We start from the raw sequence: 16,518 nt of genomic DNA, 5'->3' as shown, positions 1-16,518 counted from the left end.
GCTAAGATTTCCACATTAATAACAATGATATATTAAAAACACATTCGTGTGTACAGTATATGTGAGCTACTCCTACCTTCCAGAAATATACATATACTCTGTCTGCACACACTGTATAATATAATTTGCCGTATTGTGGGGGCAGTAATATGGATACATTCTTTATAAACACTGAACTAAGCTCCCTGCTTCGTCCATCTTCAGTCTGTTTCCTTCAGTACCATCACGTCTTTATTTGGTGTACAGTTAAATAAACGGTGGATGCATTAAAGCAGAAGGGGCAGGGATCTGCACTCCGACAGCACACTTGACATTGTGAGCTGATGTTTGACACGGTAATTAGGCGTAGGGTTTCACTGGAGGAGAGATGGACCCTCCCTGAAATAGAGGGATAAATTTAGTTCCCCTGTCAGTGCTCTGGTAAATAAAAACCCAGCGGGCCCTGCTGTTATTGCCCTGAGGGGATTTATTTCAAACCTTGACCCACTAGAAGAGTCTTCATGATGCACAGGAGCTGATAAAGCTCACCAACCACAGAGGATAAATTTGTTTCTTAAAGAACCAGTGTGTAAAATTCACAGGGCTTTAGTGGCGTTGAGCAGTGACAACAGCAGATTGCAACCAGCTGAAACTTCTCCTGGTTAGAATTCCTTCAGTGTTCATTGGTCAGGAGGTTTTGACCAGGAGCCGAATTATCCGCAAGTTTCTTCCTCTCCAAAACAAGCGGATCACGTGATTAGAAACGGTAAAGACGAACATAAAAATGAAGCAGTTTCATGGTAAAAATCAGCCCAACACCTGCTGTGTGTGCTCACTTTTTTTAAGGGGTCGGTTGCACAAACACCATAAGTCTACTCCTTAAGTACTACACTTCAAGTTTAGTTTTTCCTTAGCTAAGGAAATTACTTAAGGGTGTTGCACAGAATCTCTTAAAAGGTTTCCTTAAGCAAGGAAAGACATTAAGTCATTAACTGCACTGAAAACTAAACTATTTCCATGGAAACCATTTGTTTGCTTGAATGTGTGCTTGTGATAGCCCAGTCTAAATGTTGTCTGACCTGAGTATCCTGTCGCAAAGTTGGTCTGATAGTAAAAAAAATGGCAGACGATAAGAAGACACAAAAACCAAACTGGTCGCAGGAAGAAAAAATCAGACTATCAGAGGAATCCAATAAAAGAAAGAACAAACTGAAAAGTCAATTTGATCTGAAAATAAGAGCGAACATGAAGCAAGTAATGGAGGAAACTGCAACATTAGACGGGAACATCAACAAAGTGTCCAGCAGACGGTGAGGGTGTTTGAAACCTGGTGAGTGACACGGCACACCGTTGACTTGTGTACATGAAACACCTCGCCAATAACTGAGTGGAAAGACCGACTGCATAAAACCGCAGAGCAATCATTAATTGTAACGGGGCTGGAAGAGCGCAGCTGATCCAACTTCAGACCTCTGGTCAAATGTTTAGTGCAAAATCAATTACTCATCATTAAGAGTGTCCATGGGGTTCTCCCACTCCTCTCAGGACACGTTCACTTTCCTCATTTATCTCCATAAACTCAGCCATGTTGCCGTTAAGATGCAGTCAGAGGGACCTTATGTTTTTTTCCTTACTTTGGTTGCTAACAGTTAACAAACTTTAAGTAACTCCTTAAGTAGAAGAGAGAAAGAGATTAGGAGAAAAACTTAAAGGCCCTGACACACCAAGCCGACGGTCAGCCGTCGACCAAAGTCGGCCATCAGTGAGCGTCTGTCGCCCTAGTTTTTGTGGTGTGTCCTGCACCGTTGGCACTTCGGCGTCGGCGGCTTTTCGGCCGACTGAGCATGTTGAATCGGCGGCGGAGCTTGTCGGTGAGAGAGATCACTCTGATTGGCTGTTCAGGTTTTATTTCCTCGCCCCTGTAGCGAGTGAATCTGCCTGTAGTGAAACCGGGGCTAACCGGTGCTTCCTCCTCAGGCTCCACTTCACTCAGCTGCCCCACAGACCCGCTGCTTCTTCACACTTTAACCTGAATAACAAACCGGAGCTAGCTGGGAGCGGCTAGCGGAGCGTTAGCCGCAGCATGACCGGAGGGAAGCACAGCCAGTTAGCCTCCGCTAGTCTCTGAGCTAGCCCCGGCTCTCCGTTTGGATCCAACCGGAGCACCGAGCCCTGGTTTGTTATTCAGGTTAAAGTGGGAAGAAGCAGCGGGTTTATCGGGCAGCTGAGTGAAGTGGAGCCTGCGGAGGAAACACCGGGACCGTCTGGATGTAATAGTCCGTGGAGGTGCTGCGGTGCTCGGCTGCACAGATAGGAAACCCCTCGGCTGACAGGATGTACCACTCTCTCACTCCGCTCTCTCTCACGCAGGCGCAGAACGTACGTGCTACTTGGCCGTTGGATGTAGTCCGTGTAGTGTGTTCAAATGCAACTGACACAGGGCGACGTGAGGCGATGTAGACGACGCAACAGTTGGCTTTCGTTGCCGCTAGTTCTTTGATGTCGGACTTAAGGTGTTTTGTGCAGCCGGCCCCTGCTGGTCAGGAGGTTTTTATAAGGAGCTGAATTATCCACAGAGGAATCTGAAAAAAAATCTGTGTTTTTCTGACTTAGTCATCTCAGAAGTGTCATGACGGCCAGGCGAAAACATGAAGCCAGTGTTTGGTTTGTCCATTCTGGGCGACTGTAGAAACATGGCGGTGCAACACGGTGATCTCTGTAGACGAGGACCTGCTCCCTGTGTAGATATAAATGTCTCATTCTGAGGTAACAAGAACACAGTGATTCTTATTTTCAGCTGATTATACACGAATGAAAACACACTTTTCATATCCCCCTCAGTCCAACACACTGGAGCTTCAAGAAAGCATCTACAATTTCTCCAATCTCTACTTCCAATCTAGACTCAATTTGTGCAGCCATAACTGTGCGCAGCTGAACAGGAACTTCCTCTGACGGAAGTCTGCGGCCGGATCATCTCCCCAGTCTCTGAATATTGTGTTAAAGGGTTTGTTTTTTAGGCCAGTGATGCTAAAGGGGACAAAAATCCCTGCGTGTTTCAGCCCATTCCAGGCCACTGCTATGCCCCGCTGCCATCAACCCACAAACAAAAGCAGTCAATAATGGATGAGGCTTTTCCTCCGCTCGGCTGTACCGTGCTGTCAGTCTGTGGGGGAGGCCCCGCAGCGAGCACTCTTACCAGCCACCGCTGTTTCATTATTCATACAGGTGTTTTAGCGAAGAGGTGGATCTTACTCTATTTACTCACCGGCCTTGTAAACAACCACGATCACTGCCGCTCTTCAGTGTAGTGTGTTGGAGCTCTTTCTTTCTCATCCTACAAACTATCACTTCCTGTTCCTCATTCTGGGCTGCGAGGGAAGCCCAGCAGCCAGGGCTGTAGGATATTTAGTGGGCAGTGCGGTACTGGCTTATGGCTGAGTTTTTTTGGGCAGGGGGCGGCTTGGGCTGAGAGACCTGGCTGTTGCAGCTAAATCCATGGCTGGGACGAAGACTAGAGGACTAGAGAACTAGAGGAGGATGGTTACACAGGAATAAGTCGGTACTGTATACTGAGAGTTCATTTCGGGTGCCATCACTGCAGCTTCCTCTGGGAATGAATCGTCTGTAGGCATCCTGACGTTAAGAATGTTCCACAACATGATCCCATTGACGAGCTTCCCACTTTCAAACTCCAAGTCCTCTGATGGAGCTGCCTGTACAGTGGGCGTGTGTGTGTGTGTGTGTGTGTACTGTATATGTGTGTGTTTCTGTGTGCATGCACAGGTCCTAGTCGCGGCTCCGGTTGCGTTTCTTGAAGAAGAAGAACGGCGTCTTCTGAGGCGGGCCCAGCAACATGGGGACCTGGTTCATGTGTGTGATCCTGATCTGTCAGACAGAGAAGGACACGGTAAAGAAACAAGGTTTGTACAAAGAGCTGTTCTCAATGTCTCTCTCTGACACGCTGACAGTCATCACTTCCTGGCTCTTTTCAGGTGGCTGTTATAAAATCACCGACTGCGACCTTGCAAATAACTCAGAGAACACGACAAAAAGGTTTCTATCTTCCACGTTTGAAGGTCCACCATGACAGAATGAGGAGTGATTGAAATGCCTTGAGGATGAATAGATAGAAGCTGATTTCCTGCTTTTCTGTGAGGAATTTAGTCGGACTGTGATTTGTGATGGCATGATGGTGTTGGAGGTTGAGGCTGTGCAGCGGAGGAGGATGAACAAAAGAGCGCGGAAATGAGCCAAGACAAGAGAAAAGCTGAGTAACACTCATCATGGTGCAGCACACAGCTGACTCTATCAGCTGTCAAGGATAAGTGGCTGTCCACTGGCATCAGGGGACGCTTATGCCTCATTTCCACTGCGAGGTTTGGCTCAACTGGACTGAACTTACTTATGGCACCAGGTGCTTTTCTCAGTTTCACTTTTCCCTGCAGATTCAGAGATTTGAATTTCGTATAATGACGTGTAAGGACAGCTTTTTTCATCAGAGTCTGACCCTGGAAGTCACTGACCATGCGCTGGTTTTCGACAACCTAAGACCGGGTTGATTTCTAAGACTCTGGAGGAACATGAAGGGTCGTCCGATAAAAAGCTGAATCTGACTCAATGCACACATTCCTTGTGAATTTAGGGCTGCCCCCGACTAACACTGTTCCTAGTCGACCAACAGTCCTCATCAGGGTCCATCAGTGGACCATCAGTCCTCATCAGGGTCCATCAGTGGACTAGTCTCCTGCATGTTTCTGATATGAATGTAATGATTAACTGATATATTTTGGTGGTTTGAGTTGAAGGTGTGAGAAAGAATAGTGTCAGTAACATTGTTAACACTGTGCTACATTACAGAGAAATACAAACCGTACTAATGAACCTTCATTAATATAGGCCTATATTTTATCTCCAAGTGCACGTCACACACTGAGCGAGCCGCCTGTTAATGACGCTGTGGGCTAATGGGCATGTAGCTACTTCCATGTTTCAGATGATACGTCATGTTTGTAGTCGACCAATGAAGATGAGTTTACATATCACCTTGGGTTCGTCCTTCACCTTCTCAAAATGATCCCACACTTTGGATTTCCTGCCCGACATGTTATTAACTAGCCTGTGGAATAACCGCAGGTACCAGCCCTGGAAATTAACCTGACTCCTGTCTGACTGCTGAGCGTGGACACTTCCTGTGTCTGTCCTTTCAAAGTAAAGTCACACATGCTCCAGTCATATAGGTTTGGATTTATTTTGACAAGGCGCAGCTCCTCATAGAGTTTCACTTTTTTTTTTTTCTGTGACTAAGAGACCAATGAAATCTTGCTGTCTAATGACCTTTCTGGTTGCCTAACGTTTGGTTGACTGTCAGGGCGGCAGCTCTGGGTCAATTAGTTTTGACTTTGGACAGATGCTGATCTGTTTATTTGGTGATCACTGGGTTAGAGAATAAAACCACTACCACTATGAAAACTTTCAGGAGTTGTATCATCAAAATCTTTCTTCATAGTGTAGACATCTAACCTGAAAATCTACATGCCCCGCCCCTAGCAAATTCTAATTTGGCCCCGACAAGCAGAGCCCACTGAAACGCCATCGGACCAATCAGATCAGTCTATCTGACAGAGGCGGGCTCTGGGCAGGCGTAACATGATGAGGACAGCGCTGTGCCGTGGGAGTCGAAAAGTAAACAGCCAAGATGGCAGCTGCTGAAGGACCGCGTCCATTCAATTTAGCTGTGGAAGAAACGCCAAGCCAACTTATCTTTCCCCTGAGAGAGGAACAGAAGACTGCCCTAGAAGCCTTCGCTTCCAAGAAGGACGTTTTTGACGTTTTGCCGACAGGATACAGCAAAAGCAAAATATATCAGTTAGCCCCACTGTTCGGTGAACCAATGGGACTTAGTGCAATGAATACGTCACCTTGTTTTTTGCTCTGATTGGCTATCGTGCTATCCAATTGCGTGCGGCGGCATTTAATATGCCTCAGTTAGTGCCGCTCCTTGGGTAGGAAGGGTGTATTGTGAGGGCCAGACTCAAAATCTTTCTAGATTTGAGTCTGGATTTCCAGGCTAGTAGACAAATGCTTCAAAGTCAATCATCTGTTACTCAAACTGGACTTCCTGGATTATATTAATTAATTTCATTCATTCATTTAACTTGAAGCAACCAAACCCACAAGTCTTGTTTTTAAACAATGCACTTAAAGATCATTACTGATAATACTGATATGATGTTGAACCAGAAACACAGGATACTAAATTTTCTCTGGATAATCCGTTTGTTTTTCTGACTGACCCTTGTGATTGTTTGGGATTATGGAGCTGTCACACCTTCAAAGAGTTACTAATCTCTAAAACATACAGTGAGATGAACAGGTCAGTTGGTTACTGATTAAACCGCTGTGACCGCTGACTTCACCTGTGTCAATGTGAATGTTCTACTTCAGTTTTGCCAGTGACATAGACAGGCATTAAAAAGTTACATGTAGCTGCAGTTCATCAGCAGCCCCTTTGACATAACCGGAATAAGACGGGGATGTCACGCAGTTACTCCACCTTGGAGCGGAAGTAGAGGTAGTAACAGCGCCGAATTGACAGGACAGGGGTGATGTTTTGACAATGTCTTATGTGTACGACTCATCGCTGGGAGATTTAGCTAACAGCTAGCATTTTTCAAACATGTTCTTATTGTCCGTACCGAGGGAACGTACGGAATTTGGCAAGCGAGCATTTCTGTCTGCAGCTCCTGATCTGTGGAATCTATCACGTGTTGGTTCCTCTCGGACGTTTCAAAGCTCTGCTGCGGGATTGTTGTATATTTTTATTCTGTATTTCTGTTCTATGTTGTCTGTCTGCAACTTATATTGCTGCCTGTCTCTGGTTAAATAAAGGTTAAATAAATATTAAATAAAAAATGCAAAGATGACATAAATACGGGGCAGAGTAACACTGAGTACAATTTTTTTCCTGGATTGTTTTTTTTTTCTGACTGACTCTTGACATCGTTTGGGATTATGGAGTTGGTCATACGGTTACTAATCTCTAAAACATACAGTGAGATAAACAGGTCAGTTAATCACTGGTTAAACTGCTCTGAGCGCTGACTTCACCTTTGTACATTTTCTGTTTCAGTCTTACCAGTGAAAACAAGTCATTAACGTACAGTACAGTGTCTCTGGGACTAAATATCTACATATGGGGTCTTTAAAAATATGACCCCATGAGAATCCCTCTCGTAAAACAATTTTGCAGCATGGGAGCGGTCATTTTGATTTAACTCTCACCGTGCAGGGCGGCTGCATCCATGGCTCGCCATCGATCTGCATGGGCAGCCGCCGGGACGTCCTGTGGAGAGAGAGAGCAGAGGGGTGAGGAGGAGAAGTGGGGGGAGGGCAGAGAGGGAGGGATGGAGGGAGGACAGGGTGGGGTTGGAGGTTGTGAAGGTCAGATCACACACACCTCTGAGGCACGAGAGGCCTGTTCACACTGTCCCAGCACAGGGTCACACACTGCACCCTTTGTTCCCATGAGACCCATTCCCAGACAGGCCCCCACTCTCTAAACTCACAGAGCCACTATATATGCACACACACACACACACACACACAGAGTTGGTTTAAGACTTTGATGCATGCCTCTGCGGCTGCAGAAACACAGTATGGGAGAATGACTGTGATGAATGCTCTTTTAATTCTGGTCTGGAAAATATTGGGCCGCTCTGCAGAACAAGTGAGAGAACAACTTGTAAATGTCACTTCTCTGGTACAGTAAGTGTCTCGCTGTCAATGTTCACTGTCTGACAGGAGCAACAGAAACAAAACCAACTTTCTATGAATCTATGAGTGACTTTGGATGTTTGAATTTTATTATCTCCGGTCGTGTGTGAATGTGTGTATCTGCCTGTCTGCAGCTAATCAAGCAAACTACTGGACCAATGAGCCTAATATTTTGTGTGCACATTTGTGACTGTGTTCTCAATGACCTCACATCATTGCAGTGATTCACACTGGTTAAAAAACCTGTTTTATACCAACATTCGGAACGTTTCCAGTCACAGTGAAGTGGAGCTACAGTCCCAGCTTGACGAGGACATCTAACTGGCCTACTGTCCTTGTCCCAGTATACAAGCACGGGAGGGGAATCCATTTATTGAGCCAAGTATGTGCGACTCCTCTACGATAGGTGGAGATATGCCCCCTTTCAGCTTGTTAGTATTGGACCTTTTTCCTGTTGACCTATTACGTCACAGACCAAACAATGGACAAACAAGTTAGCTACGGTTAGCTAGCAGCTAACTGCTACCATGGTGGACAACTTTACAGCTCTGTACATTTGGTCCGTCCAAAAAGTCACGGCTCTGGATGTAGATTTCTCCATGTTGTTACCGGCTTCTTCTTCTCTTACACATTTAATGCTATTGGACTTCTGGGCCAAAGCCCGGGGCGGAAACTGTGGAGCATGCTCAGAGCGCCTCGGCCAGTTTGGGTCAAGAATCCAAATATCATATAGTGATGAAGCTTGTGATTCACACCCCTGTCAATATGTAAGTAAGTAAGCGGGTGATGTGGTTAAATTTATTTTTGTCTGTTTTTATAGTATTTATAGTGTCATTTCCTGCTGTGTGTGCTGCAGCCCACAGACAGCTATGAACGACATGGGTCAAAGATCTGTTGCTGTGTTTTGGTCATTGAAAATATATTTATCCTCATAATTATAGTGTATCTATGTCACATACAGTTCCTGTTGGCAGAAAAACTCGATTTACAACTCATTGCGGCTCTGTCAAAAATATACCAGGCGTGAATTTTCATAGACTTCTGGCCAGGATCAGTTTGGGATGCCGCGTGGCAGCTGAAGGTAGTCCGCCTGTTGGAGATCTGTACTCTCCTGAGTGAACTCTGATAGTTGAATCTGAAGCCAGTATCAAATTGAATGTGACCCTTTCTATTTCCTTATTGAATTTATTTAGGTCAGCTGTCAATATTTGTTGTTAATAAAAGTTATACAAACAGTAAATAAGTTTGAACCCATGCATCCTCATCCGAAAGTACATCTTCAACCTGAGTGCTGTTAAAACACTATAAGGAGGACGGATCAGAGAGTCATTAGCATCCTGGAACCAAACTGAACAGACGGATCATTTCAGTGAGTCAGTCCTCGGCTCTGATGGCTTACAGAGTTCAAATGTATAATTCATCAGGTGTGTTATTGTTTGGATGCTGCAGGGATTTCAACCTTCACATGCACAGAAACACTCCACAGGAATGCATTTTTGATCATACATGTAGAAGATGGTGATGGATTCATTTTGTGCAGTTGGCTGACCAGAAGGAAGACGGGGGGAGGGGAGGGTGGAGGATGGAGAGAGGAGATCAGGAAGCGACTGGAAGGAGGACGACGGATTGAATGTGAGAAAAGATGGAGGAAACAGCTGAGAGGCAGGAGGTTCTGACCTGATGGTGACGTTGGCACACTGTGCCAGTCTGCGGCCGGCACTCTTCAGTCCAGTGTAGATCTGTCCCATCTCTATCGCCCCCTCCAGGCCGACCACCTCCAACAGCTGGTCGCTGAAGTCTGGACGGAGACGGAGATGGTATGAGGTCAGTATTCAGGTTATGTTAAGACAAAATTAAACCTGCAATAACTGTTTATTTTTTGGTTATTAGTGAGCGGAGGAAACTGGTAAGTGCTGTAAAGTTTAGTTGATTTAAAACACACATTAAACACACATTAAACATGGCTTAATAGAGACAATTTCAAACACAAGTTCACAGATCAGCTTCACTATAACTTGCAGCATTCACAGACAAACACTTGTCTTTATCTGGACACATTTTCCCCACAAATACAACATGCTAACATTATTAGCACAAGCCTATGGAATTTTCCATTGTATAAATTAGCCCAGTGGCTAGCAGACTTTTCCTCTGCTCATATGAAGCCAGGGACAACAGCAACATTTAACAAAGGTAACCTTACAAAATCCGGCTCCATTACAGCTCACAAGGTTCACTGACAAAACAACTGTCTTATACTAAACACGTTTTCCAAACAAATACAACATGCTAACGTTATTAGCACAAGCCTATGGCATTTAACATTGTATAAATTAGCCTAGCAGCTAGCAGAGATTTACTCTCCTCATATGAAGCCAGGATAAATCACACACAAGACTTAAAATGCTATTTTAGTGGAGGCTTTATTGTCTTCACAATTTATTGTTTCTTATCTGTGAAATAAACACATAATAGATACAGAAGTATAATCCCATTTAAGGCAGGCTTTGACCTGACTCCAGAGATGGTTTATCGCGGGCGTCACAATTCAATGTGTTTAAACTGGTCATGGAAACTTAAATCAATAGGCATGGTTTGACCTTGCCTTACATAAAGCTCTGCTAAGCTGAGAGACACTGCAGATTAAAGTGATAATATGCTTCATCATGACATGTGACCCTTTTCACATTGTGATTTTATACATATAAAACTGTTGATTAAAGCTGCTTTAATGTACAGGGCAGCGAAACTGCCCCAGCAACAAATCTTTTAACTCTTAAAGATACAAATCTTTGTCTAAACACACACAACTATCATGACAATCACTTTCACTTCCACCAGGTTAAATAAGAGAGGAGTCGTCTGTAATTCTGAGAGTGTCAAACCTTTAATGCTCCTCATTATTGTCTCCCTCATGAATTCCCCTTTGTGTTCTCTCTCTTTGAAAAGTGTGATGCCTAATAGTCAATATTTACAGACATGATCACAAAGGTCACTGATGATGTCATCTGACATTTCACTTTAAATACACTTCAGCTCATAAAAAAAACCCTAACATGATGGGAGATTATGTGTTCGTATGGCCCCGGCAGCTTCACAGGTTTTTACAAACGCCTGGTGAAATAAATTATTAGAGAGAAATCTGAGAAATGTTTCGTCTTCGCAGCCATTGTGATAATTTGTGAGGTGCTAGAGCAGAACCAGATCTCATAGCCGCTCATAAACTGTGTCGGTGGCATCTCATCTACACTCATTAACTGTAGAGCGTGGTAACAGGGACCGAGCTGAAGAAGCTGACCAGGCTGACGGAGACTTTTATTTTGATAGTCATTATTTTTAATATGCTTTTATTCTGTACTTAGTTCTTATTGGTTTTTATTCTGATTATTGAACAGTGTGGTCTTGTGTCAAAGTGTGTGAGCAGAGCGTGAATGAGTGGGGAGCATGAGCAAAAGGATTTTGGATGGACCACAGCCCAGGCCACACTGCCTACATGAACAGCATGTGTGGATTTTTTTTCTGCGCCCATGTTATCAGGTTAGAGCGGCCACGCTGCCCATGTGAGCAGCGCTGCTTATGCATGGCTGGGCCAAATATCTACAAAACAGGTTTAAGTATTTCTTTTAAATTCAACACTTCCTGTTTCAAACTAAAAGCCCTCTCACAATGTGTCTGTTGACAGAATCCCTTCATGTGTGACCATCAAGCTTTTTATTGTGAAATACTGGCAGGGCCCTGCTCTTGATGATGCAGTAGCTGCACAGCTTCATAAATTTGTGGAGTTCTGGCTTTTAATTGTGGAAATACAGAACTTACAGCAACTGAATGCTTTGCAGCAGTCTCTGTGAACGCCACAGCAAGGTAGCCGTCATGTGCTGCTCACACAGGCAGTGTGGCCCAGACGTTATCGGCTACAGTTTCACTCCAATACACTCCTTATTTTCATTCTTGTCCCGCCGTGTTTCCCCGACTCCTTTGGGTGCTGTTAAACCATGATGACAATCAGCCACGTATTATGCCGACTTTGAAGAACGGCTTTTTCGTCGGTGTCTGACTGGGTTGTTTCTGCTGAGATTGTGCCATAAATTACAGTTGTTTTTTAGTGAGCAATAGCTGTGTTTCCAGTTGAGATAATGCTTTGAAAAATTCTTCTTTTTTTTTGCAGAGTCATCGCTGCATTTTCCAGCAGAGATTGTTGCCCCCACAGCAGGTATTTTGAGCCAGAACATGATGCTCTCTGAACCAAACCCATAGAGTTTTTTGTGCCAAAGCTTAACAGCACATCAACTACAGTGTTGTTGAAATGTGAAGTTTCAACATAGCTGCTACATAATAACGTACAAATGTAACATATATTTGGTTTGCATTCATTTAAAATGGCAATGTTTGTTCTGGTGACTGGGTTGAGTATGTTCCGTCATAAACCGGCTGCTGCAGGCTCAACATGAAGTTTACAAAGTACTTTCAAAATGAAACTGAGCGTCCTGGAGCGGCTTGGAGCAGGGAAGCAGAGGGAACAAACAACTCTGTGATTAAGGAGTGAATATTCTCACGGCTGCACTCTGCTCATGTGCTGCTGTCTGCTGCTACACACAAAAATAGACCCAAAATTGAATCAACTCTTCTGCCTCATTCTCCATGGCTAATCATGCAGGTTAGTGTGGCGCTCTGAGAGTTGATTGACCTGATCCAGGCAGGCTGGTGCCAGCTGAACACCTAAACATATTCCAGTCCTTTCTCATGTACTGGGTTTTCCCTGATTGCTTCTCTGAATCACAGACGTCTTAAAATGTCAGAGAGAGAGAAAGTTCCCATCCATTAAATCTACAACTCTCCAATCCGTGGCCACTTTCTGATGATTACATGTTTCTAACTTTAATGTCAGACATAAATGCAGAGAGTCTCTAAAAGCCTCGAGCAGAGCTTGCTTCACTGCAAGAAGAGAAAAGAAAGAACGTTTGTGCGAGGCACCCAGGGAACCAGTCAGACCGTTCCCCGAGGGTCTCAATCCTACATCGTGCCCAGACAAGCTGCGACTGGCAGCACTGCCTGTTGTGACTGCAGCCACAGGCAGCAGGTCTGCCTGTCTCTTACAGTGTAAACAACGTTAATAATTTCCCAACGTCGTCAGACCTCACTCGCCCTGTTTGGCTTCGTTTCAGACCACAAACAGGAAACTGTTGCATGCTTTTGCTTTGCTGACGAGAAGAAATGTGTTCTGCAAAAGCCTGATGCAACACAGGGCTCAGGACGAGTCTGACTCATGACTTTTCACGCTCGGAAGAATTTAAGAAAAGAGGTTTGTAAACACTGTGACATAAGCAGCGTTTGAATTATTCTCTGCTAATCACATTAACTGTTGGTGACACATCTGGTGCTTTTTACAGTCCAATTATAAATTATAAAGAAATTAAACTTGATTATTTAAAGTCTTGGTGTTTTCTCTTCATCACTTATTTTCACTGTGGTCAAAATCAAATGATGAACAGCAGCTGGGAAATTTTTCACGTACCGTAGTTTGTGTTGGTTCATGTCTGTAAAAGCAGGAGTGGCATTTAGAAAGTGCTGCCATTTTGTGCCATGCTTCAAAGATGATCGAGGTTTATACGGGAATGAGTTTGTTTCTGCTGACTCACTGGCACTCTTTAATATTTCAGATGACAATTCAAAAGAAAATGTCAGAGCAGAGTGAGGAACAAACATTTTAAAATCACTCTGCAGTTCTGTCCGTCCTCTGTAGAATTATAAACGCTCGGGGCGCACGCATTAGTGCAGGAAGAGGAAGAAGCTGCGACAACTTATTGTTCATCACATGAAAATGTGAACATGAACGTAAAAAGGCTTTCATAGACGGACGCTTTCATAGCTTGATATTAACGTGGTGATGCAACACGCCACCTGAGAACGATAAGGTTCTACCTGCAGTCTGAGTGTTTGTGAGTTATCGATGATATGTTGAACACATCTCGCAAAACCACGGACTTTCACCCAGGAGGCCGCTGTTCACTTCCTGTAAGACTGTAAAGCCAAACCCTGTTCTTTTCTGCTAAACCCACCCAACCAAACGTCAACATGTGACGAGGTCACAGTGAGGAGGTGTTGTAGGATAAACTCCCAGAAATTCCCAGAAAAAATGCTCAGGACGATCCGAGTGTCCTAAATGTCAGGTACTGACCACATGTCCATCATCCTGCGTCAAACGCAGAAAGTATGTCTCATCTTTAGTCATATGTCCCCCATATGAGTCTGTCTCTGTCTCTGTCTCTGTCTCTGTCTCTGCAGAGCTTTCCAGGAAATCATTATAATAGGATTGGGCATCCATTAAGAAAAAACTGGACAGTTGGAGACTGAGGGATCAAGAGGACTAGTGACACAATGGCTACACATGACAGATGGGAATTCAAAGGACGGCTGGATGTAAAGATGGACGCAGGCTGTCATTTCCTGCAGCTGAAAAACAGGCAGTGTGTGAGGCTGTAACACAGTCTGATGCTGCAAGAAAGGAGAGGTATAAAAAAAAATTCCAGTGAGTGTTGACATGTCCTATTTTAGGATTTCAAAACAGTACTATTCATATATCCTTTCAACAAGTCAAATTCCCCCTCCTTCGCACACCCACCTATACACCTCTACTTCCTCCTCACACCAAACATGGGCATGCCGTCCTGCCAGTGTCCCAGTGTGAGAGCCTGATGGCAGAATAGCCCACTGTGCTGGTTCTCACCTCGCTGATGATTCCCGCCTCATCAGATCTCTGCGCTTTTGACTCTCAGGCAACCAGCACTGTTACTTCTCAGTGAGGTAGAGCTAAGAATAGAACAGAACAGCCTCTTACATAACGCAGCCACAGTGCATTCTGGGATGGGACGGCATTGCTTTGCCAAGGAGCGGGCAGCGAGAATCGTCACTGCTGTGCTGCACTATTTTCTCTGCTGTGCGGGCAAGCTGAAGCCTTCTCACATGAATGCACTATTGAAATAATCACGATTTATATAGAACGTTTATAAAAACAGAATATCTGGAAAAAACTGCTGAGCTGATATTTATACAGTCACAAGTGATCGGTCATACACAAGATACACAGTTTATTATATTAAAGCCTAAAATATAAATATACAGAATTATGAAACAAAAACCAGTAAGAGAAAGATGGAAATATACATTAAAGCAGATGTGTGGCTATATTCTGTATTTCAGTCATTTCAAACAAAACAAAATAAACAATGTGTTACTGTGGTGCTCAGTATACTTTCTGTGATTTTCAGCCCATTTGTACTGAAAGTCCAACTGAAAATAAATTTCATTTTTTGTCTCCCACAGCAACCCAGCTGCTCCATGAAGTACTTGTCTCTTGTTCTCCATTGAAACAAAAAACCCTCATAAATTTAACAGGAGAATTTTATTTTTAATATTTTTTTGTAGCATTCACTTGACATAAAAAATTTGCCCATATTTTCTGAATTAATTAAATTATGATCTCAGAATTATGAGAAAAAAAATCATAGAAACAAATTTACTCTTATTTTCCTGGAAGATAATCAGAAAAAAAAAAAATTATGAAATTATTATTTCGTTAATTTAGAGTAGGATGGGTTTTTTTTTGTTGCTGAAATAATAATCTCGGTAATTCAGACAAAAGCAGGGACATTTGTTCTTGAGTGAATGAATCATGATTCTGTAGATGATGCTTTTGTTTTGTGTGTTTATTTGTTTTATTTTTGTTTTGTAGTTTTCCTGTTTTTCAGTTGTATTTTGTTTTTTTCTTCTTGCCTTGGATTTTTAATCAGATATCTGTTTGACTCTATGATGTCATGTTTGCTTGTGTGGACCCCAGGAAGAGTAGTTGCTACCTCGGTAGTGACCAATGGGGATCCAAATAAAATAAATAAATAGCGCCTCCTAGTTTCACATTATTTGGCGGTGAAACGCAACATGCCAGCTGACTGAGATGAAACAACATAGCTGATAGCCCCAAAGATCCTTTTACTTTTAATAACAAAAAAAAAAAAAACTATTAACAATACATTTTAAATTCATGTTGGCATTAATTTTGTGATTTCTGTTGAACTTGATGATCCAAACCGGTAAAAAATACAAATACAAGCTGTACTGACCCCAATATGGTGTCTGGAAAGTACAGAAAATATTCGAGGACTAGACATTGACGTTGTCACAGCATTAAATAGCATTTTAAATGCAAAGAGTACTGATCTAAGATCTATCCCTGACCTTAATGTCGCTATGCTAGGAGGTTTTTTAAAGTCTGTTTGAGGGGGAACCCTTCTGTGTGGAGTTTGCATGTTCTCCCTGTGTCAGCGTGGGTTTCCTCCAGGTGCTCCAGCTTCCTCCCACAGTCCAAAGACATGCAGGTTAATTGGCGACTCTAAATTGTCCGTAGGTGTGAATGTGAGTGTGAATGGTTGTCTGTCTCTATAGCCCTTTTTAAACAGGAGTTGTGCCAATTTGCAGGAAAGCCCAATCAGTCTTTTTTCAGCATTGGCAGTATAAAAACAAAATCAGGGAGTGCAGCAAAATGCCGCCTACCTACTTTTGTTTATACAGAATGTGCCTTTTTCGGGGCAATGGGGGGCGTGAGCAAGTAACAAAACGTGTAGCTCAGCGTGTGACGTAAACAGTGACGTGGGAGGGAAGCCGCGGCTGGTCAGTCCTTCGGCGATTCTCTCGTAAGTCGGCCCGTCCTTCACCGTCCCCGTCATCTGACGGTTAATGGCCTCTTCGTTTGCGAGGACAAGGAGGGCGCGC

General features: G+C 43.7%; 1 protein-coding gene across 4 annotated transcripts in view; it reads right to left on the bottom strand.

Moving 5' to 3' along the window:
- Window positions 1-1,761: 1,761 nt before the first annotated feature.
- dgkg (diacylglycerol kinase, gamma) overlaps window positions 1,762-16,518 on the bottom strand; it is a 172,896-nt gene continuing 158,139 nt past the window's right edge. For all 4 annotated transcript variants that reach the window (XM_033618185.2, XM_033618182.2, XM_033618184.2 and 1 more), the window contains 3 exons: window positions 9,433-9,553; window positions 7,264-7,324; window positions 1,762-3,867 (listed from right to left, as the gene is read on the bottom strand). In XM_033618185.2, the coding sequence (XP_033474076.1) occupies window positions 3,769-3,867; window positions 7,264-7,324; window positions 9,433-9,553 (281 nt within the window). In that variant the 3' untranslated portion in view covers window positions 1,762-3,768. The remainder of the gene's footprint in view (window positions 3,868-7,263; window positions 7,325-9,432; window positions 9,554-16,518) is intronic.

The sequence above is a fragment of the Epinephelus lanceolatus genome, chromosome 14 (genome assembly GCF_041903045.1).
Source record: "Epinephelus lanceolatus isolate andai-2023 chromosome 14, ASM4190304v1, whole genome shotgun sequence".
NCBI lineage: Eukaryota > Metazoa > Chordata > Actinopteri > Perciformes > Serranidae > Epinephelus > Epinephelus lanceolatus.
The sequence above is the reverse complement of the archived record's forward strand: the minus strand, read 5'-3'. Positions and strand labels throughout refer to the sequence as shown.